The following is a 24,134-nucleotide window of genomic DNA, read 5'->3' as shown; positions in this document are numbered from 1 at the left end:
ACAGAAGGCGCCGGGGACGGCCACAAGGGCACACAGTTGGTCGGCCGCACAGCACAGCCTCAGGGCCCTGGCACTACATGCCCTAGACCCACAAAGTCCCCTCGGGTAATGCTCCCTACTGCTTGTGACCTTGACAAGCGCTGTGAAGGTAAAACCCACCCTGGCTTTTCGTGTACAAAAGAATGCAAAACAGCCTACTCATAATTCTCATGTGGATGACATGTTGAACCACGTTAACTACACTGACTTAACTAGAATATACTCTGAATTTTGATGAACCTGTTATGTGTATTTTTAAAGTTATTTTTAATCTGACTACCAGAACATGTGAAATTAATCTGTGATGTGTATGAAATTCCCTTTGGACAGAGCTGATCTCTACTTCAAAAAGGAGGAGAGAGAGAAATGTACATGAAGGAGGGTTTAAACAAAGAGTGAGAAGGCTGCTTAATGCTTGGTCAGGGAGCTTGGGGCTGGGTGGGTACAACACATCCCAAGTAACCAAGCCACGCCCTTCCTGCATCTCCACCTGGGCCTCGCTAGGCTGGTCAGCAACAGGTGGGTTGGGGCCTGAGATGAGCATTCCCCTGCCTCTGGCACAAGACACATCAAGCCCTCGTAGTTACCATGGAGATAGTAAATATTCCTAAAAACTGAACGAGGTAGCAGGGGGGATGGGGAAATCTACTATAAAGAGAGAGCGAGAGAAAGCCAGGCTTATCCGGAAAGGAAATCTGTGTGCCTCGTGTGTTGGGGGCGGGGCCGGGATGGCGGGATGCAGCGGGCTGTTTGCACAGGGTTTTCCGGGCCTTCCTTTGCTGCCCCCATGCCCCTCTTAGCTACTGTTCCCACTGCTCCTGTCCCCCTTGCCAGCGACCCCACATAGCTCCTATACTGTTCTCCCATTCTGCCACCTGACTCTGGGACTCCCTGCTCCCAGCTTCTTCCCCTGACCCTGGCAGAGCAGCTTGCTCTAAGAACATCAAATGAGATTTTCTGGGGCCGGAAAAAAACAAGTTGGAAAATGACATGGCGCCAGAAGCAGCTCCACTCTCTCCACCAGAGGCTGGCCTGTCCATCCTTTCTGGCCCACTTTGGGCAAGGGCTGTCCTTGGGCCTCAGCTTCCCCCTGCATGTGCAGAGGCTGGCTCTGTACCGACTCCAGGTGCCTGATGCTCTCTGACTGCCCCCCGCAGGGTGGCACCTAAGCATTCAGGTGCCATGTACCCAGACACCACAGCACATGCACCACAGGGCAACATGCACTTAGAGGGGCTCTGCACCCCTGAAAGCCATTTTGGGGGCCCCACCCAGAATCTGATGCTACTTCCACCTTCTTCCAAGTTCTCCAGTGCAGGGAAGAAAAGCCAGAGGCTTGGGAAACCAGACCAGGGGGAGCTGCACCAGACTCCAAACTGGACTCAACAGAGGAAGAAGAGGAAGGAAGGCTGGCACCCAGCTGACAGGAAGTCCATGCCAGGGCATTCATTCCTTTAGCATCTGAAAAACATTTTCTGTCTCTCGGGTAGGTTCTGGGCCAGCATACTAGGTGCCCAGTCCTGCAAGGAGCCTGCACCTAAAGCCAGCCCAGCTAGGTTTCTTCCCTCTCAAAGCTGCACCACTGGCACGCAACCTGGGGCAGCACCCCCAAACCCCTGAGAAGCCCCAGAGGAGAACAGCAGAAGGAATCGCAGGACCCCAGCCAACTTAAGAACCAATCAACTCATCAATAGGCAAAGACATGTAAACAAGCGGAGACCAGCCCAAGGTCACGCACCAAGTGCACTGGGGGCAATGTAGAACTGGAGCCCCAGTCTTCCAGGCACCCTAAGCTCCAGGTTGTTGGCCAGGGACACTCACAGGACGAGGCCAACCTTTTCCAGCCGCACCCCCAGCCCCAAGCCCTAGCGAGCTGGAGAAGACGCCTTCAGGCCTCGGGCCAGGGCCAGCTGCAAACCGCATCCTCGGTCCCCAGGCGCCGCGGACCCGCCCCGCCCCTCCCTCACTCCCCGCAGGCCCGAGCCTTTGTCAGCCACGCGCTCACACACACAGCGGCGCTGCCACGCGCGCATACGCCCGGTCTCCCAGGCGCACACCCGCAAGGGGCGCACACACTCGCCGCACGCACGTAGAGGGGGGTTGGTGGAGGCGGTAGAGGAAGGAAGGAACTGATGGGCCCTGGACCGACAGACCGCCTGGGCCGGAGGACGAGGAGGAGGGACCCGGGAACCTGCGGCTACGGCGGGAGGGGGCGCGGAGGCAAGAACACAGAGACGCAGAGGAGACCGGAGGAGGACAACGGATGAGTGGCCAAGGCTGGCGAAGACGCGCCGGCGGCTCCAGGGGTGGGGACGCCGCAACCTTTGGCCTTTGGAGAGAGTGGGGCGCGGGGGGGGGCGGCTCTGGATTGGCCCCTGGAGCTCGGGGACATCTCTTGTCCGGTAGTACCTGGACGGGGAGCCCTTAAGGGACTGACTCCACGTAGCGCTTGGGCAGGAGGGCGTGGAAACCAAAACCCCCCTGGGACTCCTTGCGGTAGGGGTCGGGAGCGAGGATAGGTGAGGGGTCCCTGGTCCTTGGGCTGGGTGGGGCACTCGCTCACCTGCCACGGTGTACCTGTCCAGATAGTTGAGCACGTTACCCAAGCTGAGGATGGCAGCGGCTGCCCCTCGCCCGCGGCCCAAGCTGGCTGGTTTGGGTTGCTGCGCGCTGGGGCCCTTGGAGGCGGCTGCGCAGCTGGGGGTGCCCGGGGAGCTGGGAGGTCCGGACGGGGCCCTCCTCACGCTGCCCGACAGCGTCTGCACCTCATCGGCGGCGGCCACGACTCCTCCAGCGCTGCCCGCGCCCCGTGCCCCGCAGCAACCGCCACCGCCGGCCCCTGGCTGCGCCCCCCGGCGCCGGCGCCGCCGCTCCGCGTCCGCCTCCTCCTCCTCCGCGCCGCCCGCCGCCACCGAGGCGCATTCCAGGCACATCATGCCGGCCGGGATCGGGGCGGCGGGGGGCGCGGGGGGCGCGAGGCCCAAGCCGGGCCCGCTCAGAGCGTGCGTTCGTCGCGGAGCCCCGGCTGCACCATCCCGGCCGGGCCCCGTCGGCTCCTCGCTCCGGCTGCGGCGCTGCCACCGCTCAGCCCGATGCGCCGCCTTGGCTGCCGCGGCTGACAGCTGCGGCTCGGCCCCGCCCGCAGGGCCCGGGCCCAATCAGCTCGGGCCCGGGCCCTGCCCCGCCCCGCACGTGCTGCCCCGGGGGGTGGGGTGGGGTGGGATGGGGTGGGATGGTGTGGTGAGGCCTGGCCAAGGGCCCCTCCCGCCGGACGGGGGCGCAGTCACGCTGGACCCGTGCGGTCGTGGTCAGCAGCCGGAACGCCACCGGGCTCACCCTCCACCCATCCTAGGGGGACTCTTAGACTGGGAGAGAGGGCTGAGGTCTGGAGCCTAGGCTATTTGAACAACCTGGAGAGAAGGTTGTTCTGGACCATCCGTGGTTCCTATACTCACATGCCCTGCCTTCATCAATTCTGGGGGGCAGGCACGAGTGAGGGGTAGCACTGCGTAAGAATTGAGAAGTGTAGTTGGTGAGCATTGGCCCAGGACATCCCAATCCAGGCCTCGTGCTGCCCCTGTGCCCATCCATTCACGTGAGCACATCCAGACTCTGCTCCTAAGCCACAGAGGGGTTCCCGGGGTTCAGCAGTGAAAACCAGGACTCCCGCGAGGACCCAACAAAGAAAAAAGTGTCCTCCCCGGTCCAGGGCTTGGGCCACCAGCCTAGGGGAGCTGTGGGCCTTGGTGGTAGACAGGCGGCTGGGTCCCTGCCCACTGTGCTACAGCGTGTGGCATCGCCCCGGACAAGACACCCACTCTGCCTGGCTCCCATCTCCTCTGGGTGGGACTCAGACATCATCGGGGTGGGACATCTCCTTTGGGTGGCTGCTGGTGTGTGGTCACTCCCTCTAGGTGGGAGGGGGAGAGGAGCGGGGTCTCTCCTGTGTTGCTGGCCTCCACGATCCGTCTCAGGAGTGCTATGTCGTCCCCCTGTGCCCTTGCTGGCCCCTACCCTTCTCTTCGTGGCTTTGATGGATAGTCAAAGCCTTCACAAAAACAAAGCGCAGAGAACAAACTGCTAGAACTGGCCAGAAATCGGATCATTGCTGCCTGCGTGCCACGGGCAGGTCCCAGGGCATGGAAAGGACCCCATTGTTTGTCAGAGGCAGGGCAGAAACTGACCGGGGTTCTGAAGCCAGCCTCCAGGGCTGGGAGCTCCCATCCCACCGCAGTCTGGCCAAACCCTGTGGCCACTGGCAGGTACATCATGTGAAGGTGTCGGCCACGGTGAGTCACGGCATAGCCAACCGGTGACACAGCACGAGGCACTCTCCGCACAGTCTCTTGTGAGCAGAGTTAATCCCCAAGCTGGTGTTTCTTGGCGCCTTCGAGGTGTATTTTAAATTCTGCAAAGTAACTAAAAATATGCTTCAGCGTGTTGGGTATGAATGGCTGTGACAGGAGGGTTAGGAAAACAGATTTCATTCTGAAAGTTGCCTGCTGCCTCTTTCCAGCTTGCTAAACTCGGGTCTGCAGATAAGAAGGAGCAAGTGCCATGGGGGTGGCCTGGAATGACAGGAAACTAACAGGCAAGAACACAGCTAGGAGTTCTTTGGGGCTGGAAGGGGCCCTCGGCCTTGACCTTCATAACTGTGGATGGTACCAGCTGGAGGGCCATGTCCAGTGCAGGAAGAGAAAGAGGCATGACCCAAACCTGAGGTTCCCTTCTTCTCCCCAAAACCATCCTGGCAACTGCAGCCCTGAGCCAGAGAAGGAAGGGGGACAGTTTTAGCCTGGACTGGGGAGAATTATTTTTGTTGGCCGTTGCTTTCCAGCACTGCCTAAGTCCCAGGGTAAAGGAAGGGAATGGATCCGAGGCAGGGCAGTCTTTGAGCTGCCACCAAAACACACCACCCATTCCCACTGTGTGGGTTTTTCTGGAGTGTGAACTCAATGTCAATCTCCCCAGTGCATCTTTATGTCAAGTTCAAGAGCCACCATGGGCAAGGTGGTAGGACAATGAGTCATTTCTAGCTGAGTGACCCTGGGCAAATCAACAGTGGCCTTTTAGAAACTCCTGGCAGTGCCCTTAGACCCTCAGCAATAAGATGTGCAGGGTTTCTATCACCATCTCATTGATGATGGAGCTGAGACCCAGGAGGAAGAATGAATTTGGCCAAGGTCACATACCTAGCAAATGACGGAGCCTGGACTAAGCCTAGGTGTGTCTACCACCTAATCCAGCACTTCCTCCACAGCCCCACAAAGCCACCGTCAGCTTCTGCAGGATTCAGTTTCCACATCCACATCAAGGAAGGCTGAACTCGAGGATGGAAACAGGGCCTTCTGGTTTGGCCACTTACCGGATCTAGACCATAACCTCAAGACAAGTGGGCTACAGGAAGGTCATGGCCATTCATTCTAGGAGCAAGTTCAATGGTGAGGATACTGGGGAAATGGTGGGGTGACCAGAAACAGGGATTCCCTTGCTGAGACTTTCAGGAGCCTTTGCTGTGAGAGGGTACACGGTGAGTCTCTGTGAGGGAAGTACCGACTGCCACCTTCCTGTGTACTTGGTTGCAGAACATCTTGTGAACTAGGGGATGCATGTGCTCGCCCGCGGTTGGTGATTTGCAGTCTGGTGCTCCTCCCCTGAGCCCATTGCCCTGAGTGTGAATGTCTCTAAAATTCAGGCCTCAGCTGCTTCCCTAATCATGTGGCAGCCTCGCCCTGGGCCACCCCTTGTGCACACCTGCCTTTCAGGGACCAACCTGTGCTCAGGACACCCTGGCCGGCACCACTAGACAGGGCCTCTCTCATCTCCAAGCACCAGATCCACACACATCTCCTACACATCCCCCCTGAATGTCCTTCAGGCACCTTAAGCTCAGTGTACCCAAAACACAAATCATCTCTCCCCTGAACCTGCTGCCACCCCCATGGTGTTTAGCTCTTGACAAATGGTGCCACCATCCACATTGTCACCAAGCAGGAAAGCTGGGAGCCATTTCAAGCTCTTTCTCCTTCAACTCCCACATCTAGAGCCTGTTGATTGTTTTCATCAATATCTTCCAGTGTTCCTATTGTGACTAACGTAACTCAAACCTCTCTTAGACAACTCAACAGCACCTGCTCCTGGATCCCACTTCAGTCTCCTGTGCATGCCTCTTGCCAATAACTCTCTAAATCACACCCATGACCCCATCACTGCTGTACACAAATGTCCCCATGGCTCCCTACTGCCTCGAGGATTAACTTGATCTCCATGACTCCCCTCGGCCCTTCAGGACCCAGGACAGTCTCCAGCCTCTTCTCCCAAAGTTAACCTCCACCACCCTGAACCTGGAGTTCCGTGAAGCAGCACACAGTGACTGCAGCTGGAGTAGGGCAGTCGTCAGCAGCCCCGGCCCTCCCTTGTCCCAGTGACGGGTCAGGGTCAGGTTCAGGACCACGGAGAGCGTCACCCAAGTCACCCCCTCCAGGCACCCTTTAGTCCTGCTGTGTCTCTGCTGCCCACCTGGCCTGTTCCTCCCTCCTTGAACTTCAGAAACCACACGCAGACACTACTTCCTCCAGGAAGCCTTCCCAGACACCTGACCACCGGTCATTTCCTCCTCTGGGCTGTTGAGTAACCTGTGTACCCCTTCCACTCATTATGCTGATAATGTTTGTCCGAGAGTCTGCTCCTATCCGCACATCCAGACAGGGAACCTCAAGGGCCTATACCCTGTCTGATTCATCACCCTGATCCAATCCAGAGGAGATGCTCAGAGAATGTTTGTTGATTGAATGAGTAAATGACATTCAGCAGGTGCTCAGGAAATGGGTGGTGATTTGCATCAGGAGTCTGCTACTGAGTGACTCAGAAACCAGCCAGATCCCTCTCCCGGCCCCTCGAAAAAAGGCATTTTTTTTTCTTCCCATTGCCTCCGCCCTCCTTCAGCCTCCACCTGCTGTTCGCCTCCACCCTTTGATTAGCCTTCCCCACGAGCTGCCACCCACGGGTGTTCTGCTTCTGCTCCCGCTGTTGCCAAGCTAAGGGCTTGTGAAAACCCCCACTCCCACCCCCAGCCTGGGCCTGCCTCACGAGCTTTGCTCAGAACGCTTCGTCTCTGCCTCCCTCCCTGTTCCAGACAGATGGCTGCAAGTCCCCACCAACCCAGACGTTCCTGTTCTGTCATCTGAATGCCTTCTAACTTCTAAAAGCTTCAGTCTCCTTCAAGTGCTGACTTGGACAATCAGAAATGAACTTCAAGAACATGGAGCCTTGCCTCTTCTCTGCCCCATGGAGAGGCCACCTTGGAGACAAAGCCTGTGGCCTGCCCCAGGTCATTGCAGTAGAGACCTCATTTGGGGATTTGTCACTTTGTTTTGATGGTCAAAATATGCACTCCCATTCCTAATGGCACTCGACTTTCCAGATCTTCACACTGCTATAAATCAAGGGCATGGGGCATGGAATCCAAGCCAGCCCAGCTGGACGCTCTTGCCCAGGGCTCTAAATCTTGAGTAGGTGCCAAGAGAATAGGGAGAGAAACGTGTGGCACTCTGGCAAAGACTCCTCATGCAATAGTCCAGAAACCCTGGCTGTTCAATCTTCCCTTCCCATCACTTCTGTGGGATCCTATTGTGCTTCCAAGAAATCCCTTTTCTGTGGAAGGCACTGCTGTGGTATGCAACCCACAACCTAGATGGATGAGGCCTTGCAGAAGGAGCACTCGTGGTCACACGCCCCTCCCCAAGCCACCTTGGCTGCCTTCTCCCAGCTCTGACAGCAGAGGCTGCGTCGGCTCACGCCACCCTGCAAGTCCACCCAGGCAGGCAGGACAATCACATACTTGGGCAGGGAATGATACAGAGAGACCCACAATATTTGGTGTTGTGGGGAGCAAGCCAGGACTGGGGTTCAGGAATCTAGATTGCACATGTTCTGTCACCCTCAAGCCTTAGATCAGAGTGGAAGTTTTCCCAACACCCAAAAATCCACATATGCTCACGCACCAACACAGATGAGCAGATCATGCGCAGGCACATGGGCAGGCATAGCTGCCTGCAGGGTGATACCTGGGAGCGGGGACAGGACACTGTGTGCGTGTGTGTTTGTGCATGTACGCAAGCACAGCAATCAACACACAGGAGTGAGGGCAGACAAGAGGACATGTCCTGCTGGGCAGCATTTTTTCTTCCTGTTGACATTCCCAACAAACAGGCACAGAGCCTTAGAGACAGGGATTACCCAATAAGTGCCCTTCAGGCTGGGAGGATGGGTTCTATTCACCTGACTTCAACACTCCAGCCCGAGTCACTGGGCTCTCATGGCTCCTCTACCTGTGACCTCAGCCCACCAAGACAGGCCCCAAAGAGCTAAGCAAAGCTGGGGCCAGGGCTGGCTGCTGGGGAGCCGCTGATCTCAACCATTCCATGGGGCCACCTGTTCCATGGTTTACCCCACCACCCACACCTTACCCCTATACTACGCTGGACAATAACACCCTACAAACTCCTGGCTGGGCACCAAAGCCCCGTGATGCCTGGGAAGTTCCTCCTTGCCTTTGCTGACATCCAAAAGCACTTGAACCAGAAGGAATGACCCTGGATTTCAAGATTCTTCCACTGGCATCTTCCACTGTCCCTCTGGTCCCCACCACTCTCTCCCACCTCCTCTCCCCACCAAGGGCACACATGGACGCTTCTCTTTGGCTACCCCATATCCCTCCATGATTCCTGGCACACCGCTCCTCCCCCTGTACCTCTACCTGCCCTGTCCCCTCTGCCTAGAATTTTCTTCCCGAACACCTACTCTTTTCCCCTGCTACAGAGTCACCTCTTGGAAGGCTTCTGGGGGGAGGGAGGACATGGGGTGTGTGATCCCTTCCTCTACCCACGAGTGTGGCTCACTTGGCCTAGCAAATGTTTCCCTGTCCTGCTTTGGGCTTGAGGTCCAAGTGCAGGGTTAGAGTCTGGTTCACTGACACTTGGGTGGGTTCCCACCGATCCATGTAAATAGAACTTGCATGAATGAGGTTTGGGCTCTGCCTCCTAGCTGCCAGGACCCTGGGCTGGTAGAGCGGGTGGTGGAGGGGACAGCTGGTGTGGGTGCTACACCTCCAGGCGTAGAGATTCTCTTGAGGCCTGGCCTGGAAAAGCCACAGTCGACACCTCCCTCAAATAGAACCACTGGGGGGTGTGCAGCTCTGAGACAGCCAGTGAACCAGCCAGAGGAACCAGGACATCCCAGCTCCCGCACAGACAGTCTGCCTCCTTCTCAGGAAATCAGACATCCACCTTGTCACTTGGGTGCAAGCCGGATCCATGAACTCAGAGAGCCATGGTGTGCACCACCTGGTGAGCCTGGGGACACCGGCTCCTAAGGGACAGCGGGCTCCAGGGGAGCAGGTGTGGGCTGAGCAGGAGAGCCAGCTCCTTCAGCTTTTCGCTGCAGGCAGGGAGGACCCTGCAGGAGGTTGGGGCTGTGCGTCCCTGCTCTGTCCCCACAGCTGCTGTGAGGCAGGTCCTGCTCAGCCCAGTGAAGGCGGCAATCACAAGTGAACAAGTGATGGCCTGGCGGGGCTCCAGGGGAGGGGAGCACGGGCTCAGGGCTCACAGGCAGAAAGAACACGCCTCCCCGCTGCTGCCCGCCTGGAAGCTGCTCATCTCCTGCAGGCCGCTGAGCCCAGCCACTCTAATCTAGCAGCAAGTATGTGTCCCGCAGAGCTGCCCACCCTCTCCCCTCCAACAAGGGGAGAGTCAGAGGGCTTGGAGGGTGGGGGCCGGTGGAGTGCAGACCAGAGCATGGCTAGCAGTGTGTGTGATAGCCACCAAGCCCCATGTAGTAGTCTCTGCAGTGTTGGAGGAATGCCCCTACTGTGGCACTCGGAGCCCCCAGCCCACACCAGCAGCCAAGCAGAAACCCACATCCAAACCACTTTTGCTCAGAGATGAACTTCTCCCGTAAGGGTGTCCTGTATCCTTGTAACCTTACAGATCATATACACCGGGGCAGAGTGAGAGATCCAGGGTAGGGACACCCCAATTCCCGCCCGTGCCCTACTCCTTCCAGCAGAGACATTGCAAGGCTGTACATCACAAATCATCAAAGAGCCTGAAATCCACAGGCTTTGCACCAGCTGCACTTTAATCAGGGCCTGTCAGCAGCCAGGCCCAGGACCCCAGCCTGGAGGGGCCTTGTGCTGGCAGCGGGCACAGGCACAGGCCTCCCACAGAGGGTGCTGACAGCTCAATTCCCAGCCCAGCCACCAGGCCTGCCAGCTCTCTAGCTGGGAGTGAAAATGTAGCAGGTGCCACGCGGCTGGGCTCCCAAAGCCACAGCCAAAGGTGGGCGGAGGCACTGTCAAGGGTAGGGGCTATGGGCAGGGTGTGGCCATGGGAGGGGGCCTCAGTAGGCTTCTGTGGGGTCACCAGCACTAGGAAGCAGGTTTTGGCGCTCTGTGTCTTTGTCATCCGGGGTCCCTGTGGGAGGAAGGACGTTCAGCCAGTCTCAGAGGCAGAGGGTGCTTTGGGACTGGGATGGGGTACAGTCTATTGGGAAACCCTCTGAGCTCCACTTATGAAATAAATGCCCAGCTCTGACCCATCCTCAACACCTAAAAGGCCACCACCATGATCTTAGCACCAATGCTCCCTCCTACCCCACCATGATTCCAGAACCTTCTATGACCTGTCCGCTGCCTCACTCACTCCCTAGAAGCTCTCAAAGAGGCAGCCAGGACCCAGCTTTGATGGTACACACCAGACATCTGGGCTCTGTAGCTAGAAATCCCACATGGCTAATCCCCCAGCCCTCACCTCTCCCTCACCCATATGCTCACACTGTCCTGCCATCCTCATCCCTGCCCTCTTCCTGGTGCTCAAACCTACCAGGTGCATTCCCACATGGGGGCCTCTGCACCTTCTACCTGTAGCCACAGGGCTTTCTCTCCTCCACCCCCTCACTTCCTCCAGCTCGCTGCCCCAGTATCCCCAGGGCAGTGCAAGGCTCCCCAACCACTGAGAGCAGGTAGTTAGCCTGCAGTCATGATGCTCACACTCTACATCAGGCACACACTCTATGCATATACATGTTTCTCTTCCCTTTCTTTTCTCTCCCCCTCTTTTTGTTTTAATTGGGGCTGACATTGTAGAATGATGGGTTGAGCAGGCATCCTGTGTGAGCACCAGTTCAAGTCCTGGCTGCTCCACTTTTGATCCAGCTCCCTGCTCATGTACCTTGGGAAAGCAGAGGATGGCTCAATCACGTGGGAGACTCAGATGGTACTCCAGGCTCTTAGCTGAATTAAGCCTGACCCAACCCTGGCTGTTTCAGCCATGTGTGGAGTGACCCAGAAGATCTAACATCACTCTTGATATCTCTCTGCCTTTGAACTAAACAAATAAAACTTTAGGAAAAAATGGGGGGAAAGACAAACTGCACCCATCTGCCCCTCGCTCCTCCCTCTCCTGCTGTCTGTCTCTCCACTGCCCTTACCACCTGGGATACACTGTAGCCTTGCCTGGCACACAGCACAGGTGCAAACTGTGGGTTTTGAATAAACAGCCTGGCCAGGAGCTCAGGGGTGGCCAATACTTCCTACCTACCCCTATGCCATTCCACCTTGGAGCTACCTGGGCCAAGCTCCTGGGCCTGAGCCTGGTCTTTCTGTAGGTGCAGTGAGGCTAGCAGGAAGCTGCCGGCGCCCAGGGCGATGACAAAGGCACAACACAGGAAGCTCTGTTGCAGGCTGAGGAAGCACTGCAGGTAGGAGTCGGGGCGCCGGGCACGCAGGACACTAGAGATCTGCAGAGGAGGGAGCCGGGTTCAGCCAGGGCAGCCGGGCCACCCCCCCAGCCCTACCCATCACACCCATTCAGACACGCCTTACGAGTCCAATGAGGTAGGGGCTGCCAGCGTCCCCCAGCAGGTGGCCCACTGTGATCTGTAACGCCTCTGCTGTCCCCCGGCATCTGGGCACCACCACAGACTGCAAAACACAGGAGCACCAGGGAAGCCCATCAAGGAGGGCCCACCTCTTGCCCACCTGCCAGGAGCCTGCCAGGCCGGCCAGGACAGCGGGGTGGGAGGGAGCTGGCAATCCCTGGAAGCATCCAGCCCTTCAGAGGCTCATGAAGCCCCTCTAGTTCCACAGGATGGGGAGGAAACCAAGGTGCCTGATCCGGCTTGTCAGAAAGGTGATGTTGAAAGGGAGCCACTGTGCTGGAGAGGCTTCTGCCCTACCATTGAAGAGGGAGAAGATGAAGGGCAAGAATTTGGGAGTCAGGCACAGGTGCAACTCTGGGCAAGCCTCTTCATCTCTCTGTCCAGATGGAAACAGTGCTGGCAACTACTGAGAACGTTATATTCATTGCCATCGCTCACCTGGTACCCAGGGGCTCTGTGGGGGAAATCGGACTGCAGAGGCGCAATGCCACAGGGCATTTAACCCTGCTGTGCCCCAGGATGGCCCTCCGTCTCCCTTCTGACCCATGTTGGAGCATGTCTACTGGTCATGTAGTGCCTGCCTTTGGGTCACGTCCTCTGGGAAGCCTACTCAGAGGTCAGGCACCTGCTCCAAGCCTCCACTGGCTCTAGGCATATCAGAGGAGTCCAATGGAACTTTCTGGGAGATTGGACCCAGGAGAAACCCTGCCAGAACTTGGGCCTCTGTGCAACAGGGTGGCCACAGGAGGGCTTGTCCAGCCTGGAGCCATAGCTCCGAGACTTACCTGTACAAACCTGAGCCCAGGAGAGAATCACAATCGTCAACATGGGCAGCATTCACCGAGCACTTCCTACATGCATTTTCTTTTTTTTTTTTTCTTTCTTTTTTTTTTTTTTTCCCTTAAAGATTTTATTATTATTGGAAAGCCGGATATACAGAGAGGAGGCAAGACAGAGAGGAAGATCCTCCATCCGACGTTTCACTCCCCAAGTGAGCCGCAACGGGCCGGTGCGCGCCAATCCGAAGCCGGGAACCAGGAACCTCTTCCAGGTCTCCCACGCGGGTGCAGGGTCCCAAAGCCCCGGACCGTCCTCTACTGCCTTCCCAGGCCACAAGCAGGGAGCTGGATGGGAAGTGGAGCTGCCGGGATCAGAACCGGCGCCCATATGGGATCCCGGAGCATTCAAAGCAAGAACTTTAGCCGCCAGGCCATGCCGCCGGGCCCATACATGCATTTTCTATGTTAATTCCAGTCACCCATGAGGGTGATGCTTTACAGATGAGAAGGACCTCCACTTTCCCAGGCTCACCTAGCCTCCCCTCTCCAGGCCCCAACCATTCTGCTCTCACGAGCAAGGAGAGGCTGGTGTTCCCAGAACGCTGCTGTGTTGGCTGTGTATCACTTGGAAAACAGAGAGCAGGAACAGAGGGGCCAAGTTCATCATTGGCCCCACAGACAGGAGGGAGAAGAACCAACCAGCAGGGTAGGGACATCAGAAACCAGGGCACGTTCCATGGGCTGCGTCTGCCCAGGTGTGAAGGCAGCAGCCCAGAGGACAGCAGCTGGGGGTCTGGGGAGAGGGTCAGTGCTGGGGCCCTCAGGCACCGAGCCGCTCCATCCAGGTGGTATGAGAAGCTGGGCCTCGTGCCCATGTCTGTGACCTGGCCACAGGCCCGAGAAGGGGCTGACCACAGGACTTGCTTCTCACCCCATAATTATGTGATTAGTCACCGGTGGCTCAGGAGACAGGCAGAGCTTCCTAGAGGAGGGAGGTGGCCTCTGCAGGCCCCAAAAGGTCCATGGGGGTGGGGTCAGGTGGAGGGGGGCTAACTAGTCTGCTGGAAGGTCAGACCCAAACCTGCTGGGCCTGTAATGGCTGCTGCTGCTCCCCTTACCTCACCTATTGCCTGCCCTGGGTTCCTATTAATATCATATACCAGGGAGTGGGGACAAGGCTGGGCCCAACAGCAGCTGGAGAGCCCAGGAGGTCATTTTGGAAATGAGAGAGGTTTGTGGGTTCCCAAAAAGCCTGGCTCACTCTATAAGGAGACCATAGCATCTGTGTTTCAGGCTCTGCCTTCTCCAAGGAACCCTTTATAGCCCAGGGCAAGGCCAGTGCCAACCAAGGGCTTGCAGAGTCACTGCATTAACCACCAGGTGCATACTCCCTGGCAGCCTGCCTCCTCCTGACTTCCCTGCCCAGCCCTGCAGCCAGACATCCCTGGGAGGATGAGACAGACAGGGAGTCAGGGCAGAAGCTGGGTGGGGAGGCATGGAGGAAGAAAATGGAAGGGGGGCAGGATGGGATGGAATGAGAGTGGAAGCCCAAAGGGACAGGGCCAGAGGAGGTATGCCCTCTCTACTCCTCACACAGAAGGGTCCAGGCCAACAGCAGGGGTAGGAGAGAGCTGGAGACCCCATGTGTAGATCTAGGGGCCAAAGAACTCAGTCTGGGGAGACTGAGGCTGAGGTGGTTATGACAGGTGGGTCCTGGCTGGGCCTGACCCCCAGCATCTCCACCCACATCAAGTGCCCAAGGAGCAGGGGTGGCCAGGGGTGAGGGGGTATGTGCCCCTTGGGAAGGAAATGGGAGCTTGGGGCTGACGGGGGGACCATGCAGAGGGCTGCTGGCTCAGAGCAGGAGCTGGCTGCGCAGCCCCATGTCCCACAAGCTGGCTGCGGACACCAGGGAATCAGCAGCCCTCTGCTCATTTCCCAGGAATGCAGATGTCTAGGTGCCACCTGGAGCCACTGAACCCAGACTCCGAGGACTGCCGCCCCGCGCCTGAACTAGTAGCAAACTTCCCCAGCCCAATCCTCAACCTCACACACCGGGAACTTCAATGGCCCTTCCCCAGGAAGAATCTGCATTCTCTTCCTTGTAGATAAGAGGCAGGGCTGATCTGAGGGCCAAGGAGGCCCAGGCTCCCCCACCCCAGGAATGTGCATGAGTCAGGAGGTCTCTCATTGTCCCCTGATACCTGACCTATTGAGCACTAAGGACAATCAAGTACCAGAGAGATTTGGTCACTTGACCAGGGTCACACAGTGGAGAGAAAAACCTCGATCTACAGCTCTGTTGCCCCCACCCGTTTGGGCCCCCCAGAGCCCCACCTGCCAATTCTGTACCTGTTTTCCTGCTGGTCCCTCTGGGCTCCTTTTCCAGCCCAGAGCTGCCCACCTGAAGCCTCCTCTGCCCTCAGCTCCCTGCCGCATTCCTTCTGTACCCCTTGCACCTCCTGAGTTCTCCCCTGTCTAAAGGGCAGCTCACCTCCGACTGCAAGAACAGGTGCAACCAGCGAAGGAAGCCGCTGCCCACTCCCAGCCACACAGTGTGGTCTCCATACCCTGCCGGCCCCTGCCCAGTTCCTGACACTAACCCTGCCCACCCAGCGTCCAGCATCCCTGTCTGCGCATCCCTGTCTGCCACGTCTTGAAAAGCGACAACAACTTTCCCAGGATGTTCTACTCTGTCCAGGCGGCTCCTCCTCTCTCTTCCCTCAACCATTTTAAACAGGGCAGTGGTCTCCCACCTGCCCCTTGGGCTCAGATGGCCCAAGTGCAGCTAGGGGCTTTGGGAGGGGAAGGGAGTCACCAGACTTGGTGGTGTAGGCAGCCTTGGCTCAGCTGTGGGGTCTACCGGAGGCCTGGGATGGGCTGCACTTGGCCCAGTCCTGTTCCCTGAGCAGTTCTAACCGAGTCCCTAGATGGGTCCTACTATAGGCCCCTTGCTCCGCCCCCCTCCTGCCAGCACTCACCCCTCTAGAGCGCTACAGGGCGCCTGGTCCTGGCAGGTTAATCATTCTGGCCAACACAGACCCTGGGGGCCACAGGCACGGTTACTGCATATCTGTGGGGTTGTCATGTGGAACAGGGAGCCAGCCACGCCATGGGGGGCAGGGAAAGGAAGCTGCAGGGGGCAGGAGCTCCCTCTGTGCCAGCCCGCCTGAGAGAGCATGAGCTATGTTGGGGGGCAAGTTGTTCATCACCCAGCCTACTCAGCAGGTGGTGGCTGCCCATTTGTATAAAGAAGGACTGAGCCCATTCCGTGGGGCTGGGCTGTAGTCCAAGTCTCCCCTCTGAAGGGAGGAGCAGAGATGACCCGCTAACCCTCCATGTGACTAATCAGGAGCCCTGGGCCATGGGGAGGGGCAGAGCATCTCAGGGAGTGAGTGTCCCCTCAACAGCCATCATCAAGGTTGGCCCATTAAATGACCACACATCACCGCAACCCTGTCAGAGTCTCGGAAGCTGGGATTTCTTGGGGAGACAACAGATGTGAAATGGGAAGCTCTGAATTGCTAGGAGAATCCTCAGCAGCTTTCTCCATGCCAGGCACACGGGGCAAAAGCTCCGTTTGCGAATCTTGTTTCATCCTCAGAACAACACATGGTAGGGCAGGGCCTGGGGGGGGGGAACTTCTCGCATCATCCCCATTTTCCATGCAAGGAAACTGAGGCCCAGGGACCCAAACAGACTTGCCCTGGGTTACATAGCTAGCAAGAACCCGTGAGTGGCGAGGAGACTCCGAGCTGCTTTCTGAGGTCAGGCCCCCACCCCCACACTGCATGGCTCTTGGGAGGTGCTCTTGGGCAGCTGCCAGGCTGCTCACAGGAGGGCACAGGGTCTCAGGTGCCCCTGAGGAAAGCAGGGAGCTCAGACACAGAGCATGAGGACCAAGGAAGGGCCTGGTTGGAGTCTGGACAGAGTGGGGTTACCTGGCGGAACAGGGTGACCCAAGCCAGCCCTGTGCGCAACGGCCTGGGCAGGCCTGATCTTCCTGCACTCAGTGACTGATGGTCAGAGGGCATGTTTGGGTGTTGACAGGCCCCTTTTGTCCAAGGTCACTTGGCTCTACCCAACCCCCAGGCCACTCAACAACTGAGCAGGGCAGACCCCAGCTCCCCTTCCTCAGGGATCTCTGGGTCAGCCCCCCACCTGCTCCTCACATGCCCCCTGACACTTACCAGCAAGATGTCGGTAACCACTGCCCAGTTACAAGAGAGAAGCAGCTCTCCAAGGGCCAGGAACACCTGTAGGCAGAGGGTGGCAGGTGAGACATACCACACCACTCCCACAGCACAGAATAGGGTGCCACAGGGCAGAACACCATCAAGACTTGTAAGCGGGTGAGCTCACTCCTGGATGGACAAGTAGACTGAAATCCCCTCTGTCTCTCCCTCTGCCTCTAGAAGAAAGTAGAATTTTTTTTTCAAGTTTAATTATTTTTATTTGAAAAGCAAAGTTACAGAGAAAGAGATCTTTCACCCACCGGTTCACTCCTCAAATGACCACAATAACTGAAGCTAAGCCAATCTGATGCCAGGAGCCAGAAGCTCCTTCCAGTCTTCCATGCAGATGCATGGTTCCAAGACTGTGGGGCAGGAGCTCCTTCTGTACTGCTTCCTCAGGCCATAAGAAGGTAGCTGGATGGGAAGTGGAGCAGCCAGGACACGAACTGGCACCCATATGGAATGCTGGCACCACAGCCAGAGGCGTAGTTTGACATGTTTTTCCAGCACTCTCAGGAGTATATGAACAGTCCCAGTCAGGCGACCATGACCCAGAGGGGGGTGTCAGGTCCTGGGCCTGGGAACAGCAGCCTCCCTCTTGGACAGCTCCCAGGGTCCAGCCCTTTCGTCACCCACGGAGCATCACTGGGAGCCACCCAGGACTCCCAGCATGCTTTCACAGGAAGGGAGACAGGCTGGGGGATGCCTCAGAGGTTTTCTCCCTGTGCATCACCCAGCCTGTCCAGCCAAGCATCCCTCCCAGGCCACTCTCCTCCTTCGTGCCTGGAGCAGCCCTGGTAGGTGTTAGCTTACCCAGTGTGCAGACAGTAAAACAAGGCCAGGGCTCCTCTGATATCGCATCATAGGCGGGCCCAGAGCAGAGCCAGCCTGGAACAGAAGGTTTCTGGTTCCCATCTAGAGCCCACCCCCTCACCTTGCTCCCAACATCCTCCCAGGAGCCACAGGCTGCTGTGGGCCTCTCCCCGCCTCCCTGACCCCGCCTCGTGCCCAAGGATTAGAACAATCTTCATTCCCCTCACTCAGGAAGACTTTAATGAAGCAGTGAGAAGAAAAGACAAAGGACAATCTCATTTCTCAGGGCTCTTGAGACCTTAATGCTGAGTGGAATTTAGCCATTCCTGCAGTCACGCGGCTGAGCTTGTGTCAGCCCGGGCTCAGGCACCAGAAACCCAGATGTTCAGAGGTCTGGGAGCACCCAAGGCAGAGGACCCCGAGGGTCTGAGCTCCCTACCACACGCAACCTCTCCTGTGAGGTGAGCAGGTGGCAATGCATATCTGCGTACCCATCTCACAGACCAGGGAACTCAAGGCCAAGGTATGCCTCAGGTCACTTCCAGCAAAGTCCATCACCCCACCACCACCCCCAGGGCTGGCCTGTGCCTGGTCAGGAGGCCACCCGCGGCCCCAGGGGAACCTGGGCTCGAAGGCCCAGAGGGGAAGGGAGGAGCTGGGAGATGATGCAATGAATATAACACTGCCCAGGCAGTCAGGGTCAAGGGCAGGTCCAGAATGGCGTCAAGAGCACGGCCAGGCCCAGGACCCAAGCGAGCAGTGCTGGGCGGGGCTGGCCCACAGCCGACTCCGATGCACGAAGGCCAAGATGCTGGTGTGTTCTCTCTACCTCTGCAGCTGCAGCCTCCAGCAGCTGGCATTCATACTGGGAAGCCCTTGAGGGCAGGGCGGGTCTCCCTCTGGGCCTAGGATAAGGGCTGGGCAGCCACAGAGATGGGAATCCGGAAGTCGCTGCTGGGCAGGGCCTAGGTGGGGTCCCCCGGGCAGGCCGCAGACCCCATACCACTGGGGCTGCGTGCACCGTCCACTACCCTGGCCTTCTCCCTCCATGGCTGGCAAAAGTCAGGCCTCTCTCGGGGTCTCGCACCTGCAGCCTCGGCCCCGCCCCTTCCCACAAACTAACTCCACCCCCAAACAGGACAAAGTGAAAATACACCTTTTCCTTCCTCCAGCTGCGGCAGGGTGGATCCTGACCCCAAAATAGGACTCGGCAGAGGGAGGCCACAGCCACAATGGGGCCTTTCAGGCCACACAAGCCGCCTGCCCAGCGATGCCAGCCTATTTCAGACACACCTGGAAACTGGCACTGCTTGCTCCAAGGGGCCAAGGGCAGGCTGTCGGAAGGCTGCCTTCTAATCCCCTAATTACAGCCTCTCCCGAGGGAGGCAGGCAACCAAAGGCTCCAGGAAGGCAGCTCTGTAGCCAAAGGGTGTGCCCCCCCCACATCCCAGGGCCGCGGGTGTGGGGCTGAGAAGCGAGGTTCCACCCTCCCTTGCTGGGTGACCTGGGGACAGGGGACACTGCCTCTGGAAACCCCCCAGCTGCTCCCCTGAGCCTCACTGTGCACTATAGCCCCACTGCGGCTTCAGGGCTAGTATTGACCACCCCAACAACCCTTCCTGCTTGAGTGTGACAACTAGAAAAAAAAGCAAAGCCAGCCAACAAAGAGTGCCGTGGGGTGGAAAAAATTCCCACCTAACCAGAGCGACCCTTGTGTGGGGCTGCAGCTCCAGGCCCCTTTCTAGACAACCCATGACACCTGACCCAGCCAGGGGCCCCCAACACCTTGTCTCCCCATCCCCTTCTACTCCACTTCACTGTTCCTGCTTGGCACGGATGAGCTCGGACGCAGGCTCCAGGCCGACTGGCCGCCAAGCTGCCTCTCCCTGGTTCAAGGACAGTCTCCCCCTACCCAATCCCCATCACCCAGGCCTGATGCCTTGCTTACCCTCCCCGATTCCTGTCCATCTCCATCCAAGATGTCCTTCACTTGGGCCTCACTCTCCGTCCTCTGCTACCAGATCCCTCTCTTGCCTGCCTCCCTACCATTTTTCACCCCCAGCCCCAGCCACTGTCCCCACAGACACAGCCCTGAAGGGGACTTCCAGAAGGGAAATGGGACTTTGCCCTTGTCTCGCCAGTGTCTGTGTGTGCCTCCCTGCATCCTGACTCAGTCTCCTGCCGGAATCTCAGAGCCTGGGAACATGGCCTGGGGCCTGGGAATCCTGGAGACACCACCCCCGCCCCCAGCCCTGCCCTCTGACATCTGTAACGATTGTCCTGGAGTTGGAGCAGAGAGGGTGGACATTCCCGACCTGCATCAGCCCGAGGCAGAAATGTCTAAAACACACACACATGCACAGCTACATTGCATCAGGCCTCACACACGTGCACACGCATAACCCGGGAAATACATCAGAGACTCACGTATTAGCAAGTGCAAACACACACAGCTAGCAAGGATGACATACAAGAAGATTCAAGGGACAGGCACCTGGCAGGGTGGTTAGGATGCTGCCTGGGGCCCACACGCCATATCAAAGTGCCTGGGTTCAAGTCCTGGTTCACTTTCCTGTTGGTATACACCCTGGGAGGCAGCAGGTGATGGCACAACTATTTGGCTCCCCACCATCCACACAGGAATCCAGGATTGAGTTTTGGGTTCCCAGCCTCAGTTACAGCGGGTATGTGGGGAGCAGGCCACTGGATGGAAGATACCCTATTGGAAAGGCAGATTTACAGAGAAGAGGAAAAAGAGAGAGAAAGATCTTCCATCTGCTGACTCACTCCCCAAATGGCTGCAACGGCTGGAGCTGAACTGATCTGAAGCCAGAAGCCTCTTTCTGATCTCCCACGTAGGTACAGGGTCCCAAGACATTGGCCCATTCTCCACTATCCTCTCAGGCCATAAGCAGGGAGCTGGAAGGGAAGTCGGGCAGCCGGGACACCAACTGGCACCCATATGGGATGCCAACACTGCAAGGCTGAGCATTAGCCAGTTGAGCCAGGGGGCCTGCCCCCCACCCCTTTTTAATGTTTAAACATGCGAGGCTCAGGTATTACCTAGACAGTGATGGTCAATGCTGGCTTGTGGGGGATATGCCTGCTAAGGTCCAGCCTAGCACACACCCAGGCATGCTTGTCATCTCACAAATGACCCAGCAAACTGTGCACATGGACATGGACATGCACTCGAACCTTCACACACACCTCTCCTTTCACACGCACCTGCACACACTGGTAAGCACAGGGAAGAAGGAAGGCATAAGATCCCTGACCCACAGACGGGTCAGCTCCTGTGGGGTGCAGGGGCTTGCCTTCAGCTTTGGTCCATCTGTTGGATAACTGCAGTTTTTATTCTGTGACACAAATAACAGACTCTGGGCCCCACAGCAAGGAGGAAGGCAAGTGTGCCCTGTAGGTTCATAGTCTCTGGGACAAAGCTAAGGCTTGGTCCTCCTCATCCTGGGCCAGCTCCTTGTCTGGTATGGCTGAGGCAGTCAGGACATGGAGCTCTGAGCACAGGCTGGCTGCCAGCACACTGCCATACTGGCTGGCACACTTCTCCTTAGGACTTGCCAACCTGTAATTGCAGAGACTGGCATCAGGGTACAAGGGCATCGCTAACTTCTAGGGGCCGGCAGCAGCCCAAACAGCCAGGTAGGCAGACAGGTGGGCACTAAGGCAGCCAGGAGAAGAGGGGACACCCTCAGGGTGCTGCAGGGATGCTAGGCCTGCAGAATCAGGGCAGGAGGCCTCTCCCAGCCCCTCTGAGGAGATGGACTTACCCCCAGAGGTCTCCTGAGGGTCTCAGCTGAGAAGTGCACAGAGCTAGGGCACTCACAAGGCCAGAGGGCATAGTCTGTAGGCTCGCCCTGAATCCTTGGCTGAACCTTGGCCACCATGATGGTGGAACACATCTGGGCTCATCCTCCTGTCCCAGATCCCCATTTGAGGAGGAGGAGAAGGGTGCATTTCTGCTGGCTGGAAGGTACTGGGTCTGCCACTTTGGGACAGCACCACCGCCTACTTGGGCAGGAGGCTCTCAGGGCCATGACCACGTCTGGACTATGAGGGGCCACCCTTGGGTAAAGATGGGGATTGAGGGCCCGGCGTAGTAGACTAGTGGCTAAATCCTCACCTTGCATGTGCTGGGATCCCATGTGAGTGCCAGTTCATTTCCTGGCTGCTCCACTTCCTTTCCAGTTCCCTGCTTGTGACCTGGGAAAGCAGTCGAGGACAGCCCAAAGCCTTAGGACCCTGTACCCACATGGGATACCAGAAAGAAGCTCCTGGCTTCAGATCAGTTCAGCTTCAGCTGTTGCAGCCATTTGAGGAGTGAACTAGCAGATGGAAGCCCTCTCTCGTCTCTCCTTCTCTCTTGCACCCTTATTGGATGGTGCCATTCAGGCCACAGTTTAAGCCACTATGCCATAACATTAACCTCTATTTAAAGCATTTATTTATCAGAAAAACTCTTTCATTGCCTTCCCAGCCTGCACACTCTGGGGAGGTGTGTTGTCACAGCAAAAAGGTCCCTGTGACAAGGAATAGAGGGGGAACCCAGCCAGCTTCCAGCAACAGTCTCATCTTCCAACAAAACCTCAACGTCACCCACCACCGTGGTGTGGCTTACAAGTTGCTCCTTCTCCAGAGGAGCCTTCCAATGAGAGCACAGACCCTGGGCTGATGCCTTAACTACCACTTGGCAAGCCACCATGAGGCAGAAGACCCAAGTTAGCCACGCCTGCGTCCATGATCGGTAATTTTTGGTGTCAGCTTGATTGGATTACAAAAGACTGGGACACTGGAGAGTCGTTATTTGGTGTGTGCCTATGGGCATTGTCTCTAGCTGAGCTTCACATGGGAGTCGTAGGGTCCCAGGTGGAAAGACCTCCCCTCCACATGGCGACACCATCAATTATCTGGGCACACATGGAGAAGTACACAAAGCAAGCCGGTCTCCAGCTCTGTGAGCTGGGGCACCTCAACTTCCACCCTGGATGTCAGGACTCCAGGCTCGCTGGCCCTTACACTGCAGGACACACACTAGCATCTTCCTGGCTGGCCTTAAACGGAGAGTGACAGCGTGGCTTCCTTGGTTCTGGGGCTTTGGACTTGGACTGAGTCACACCATCAGTACCCTAGGTCTCGAAGTTGTAGACAGTTCATGATGGGACTGCACATCTGCCAGGACCACCTGAACCAGCTCCCTAATACATCCCTTCATCTGTCACTGCACATGTCCTACTGACCCTGGCTCCCCATAGAATCCTGTCTGAGATTCATAATGGGCATTGTTCTCCTTTTTTAAAAAAAAATTTTTACTTTTATTGGAAAAGCCAATTTACAAAGAGAAGGAGAGAGATCTTCCATCCACTGGTTTACTCCTGGCCAGAGCTGAGCTGATTTGAAGCAAGGAGCCAAGAAATTCTTCTGGGTCTCCCAAGCAGGTGCAGGGTCCCAAGGTTTTGGACCATTCTCCATTGCTTTTCTCCCCGGGCCACAAACAGAGATCTGGGTGGGAAATGGAGCAACCAGGAGTTGAACTGATGCCCATATGGGATCCTAGCATTTGCAGGTGAACGGTTAGCCTGTCGAGCCACAGCACTGGTCCCCATGGGTGTTGTTCTAAACGGCAATTCTCACTGATGTGGTGCAGTGGGCTGATTTGCCGCTTGAAATGCTGGCATCCCATCTCAGAACACTGGTTCTGATCCAGCTCCCTGTTAATGCACGTGGGAGAGCAGCAGATGACTCAAGTCCTTTGGGTCCTGTCATCCATGTAGGAGACCTGGTTAGAGTTCTGGGATCCTGGCTTCTGCCTGACCTGGCCCTGGCTGTGGCAGCCACTTGGGGAGTGAACCAGTAAATGGGAAATCAATTGATGATGACTCAATCTCTCTTCTCTCTCTCTGACTTTCAAATAAATAAATACTTAATAGAGATCAGCATTATGGTACAGTAGGTTAAACTGCAGCCTGAATGCCAGCATGTCATCTGGGCACCAGTTCAAGCCCTAGATTGTGAAGCTGCTCCACCTCTGATCCAGCTCCCTGCTAACACGCCTGCAAAAGCAGTGGGAGATGGCCCAAAGGCTTGGTCCCCTGACACCTAAATGGGAGAGCCAGGTGAAGTTCCTGGCTCCTGGTTTCATTTGGGGAGTGAACCAACAGATGGAAGATCTTTCTCCCTTTCACCTTCTTTTCTCCCTCTCTGTCCCCACTTTCTTTCACTCTTTCTACATCTCTTTCAAATAAGCAAATACATTTCAAATAAATAAATGCTGTTTGGGGGCAGTGAGCTACACAGCAATTGATGACAGATACAC

The 24,134-nt window shown here is 57.0% G+C and overlaps 2 protein-coding genes across 2 annotated transcripts in view; both read right to left on the bottom strand.

The window, feature by feature from the left end:
* Window positions 1-3,140, bottom strand: part of SPNS2 (SPNS lysolipid transporter 2, sphingosine-1-phosphate) — a 32,366-nt gene extending 29,226 nt beyond the window's left edge. The window contains exon 1 of the mRNA XM_012929449.3: window positions 2,603-3,140. Coding sequence (XP_012784903.3) covers window positions 2,603-2,975 — 373 coding nt within the window. The 5' untranslated portion in view covers window positions 2,976-3,140. The remainder of the gene's footprint in view (window positions 1-2,602) is intronic.
* A 7,015-nt stretch (window positions 3,141-10,155) lies between these two features.
* Window positions 10,156-24,134, bottom strand: part of SPNS3 (SPNS lysolipid transporter 3, sphingosine-1-phosphate (putative)) — a 48,402-nt gene continuing 34,423 nt past the window's right edge. Inside the window, exons 9-12 of the mRNA XM_058676027.1 lie at window positions 16,946-17,011; window positions 11,921-12,019; window positions 11,664-11,835; window positions 10,156-10,511 (exon numbers count right to left, since the gene is read on the bottom strand). Of these exons, the coding sequence (XP_058532010.1) occupies window positions 10,438-10,511; window positions 11,664-11,835; window positions 11,921-12,019; window positions 16,946-17,011 (411 nt within the window). The 3' untranslated portion in view covers window positions 10,156-10,437. The remainder of the gene's footprint in view (window positions 10,512-11,663; window positions 11,836-11,920; window positions 12,020-16,945; window positions 17,012-24,134) is intronic.

Source organism: Ochotona princeps, chromosome 17 (genome assembly GCF_030435755.1).
Source record: "Ochotona princeps isolate mOchPri1 chromosome 17, mOchPri1.hap1, whole genome shotgun sequence".
In the NCBI taxonomy this organism is placed as follows: domain Eukaryota; kingdom Metazoa; phylum Chordata; class Mammalia; order Lagomorpha; family Ochotonidae; genus Ochotona; species Ochotona princeps.
The sequence above is the reverse complement of the archived record's forward strand: the minus strand, read 5'-3'. Positions and strand labels throughout refer to the sequence as shown.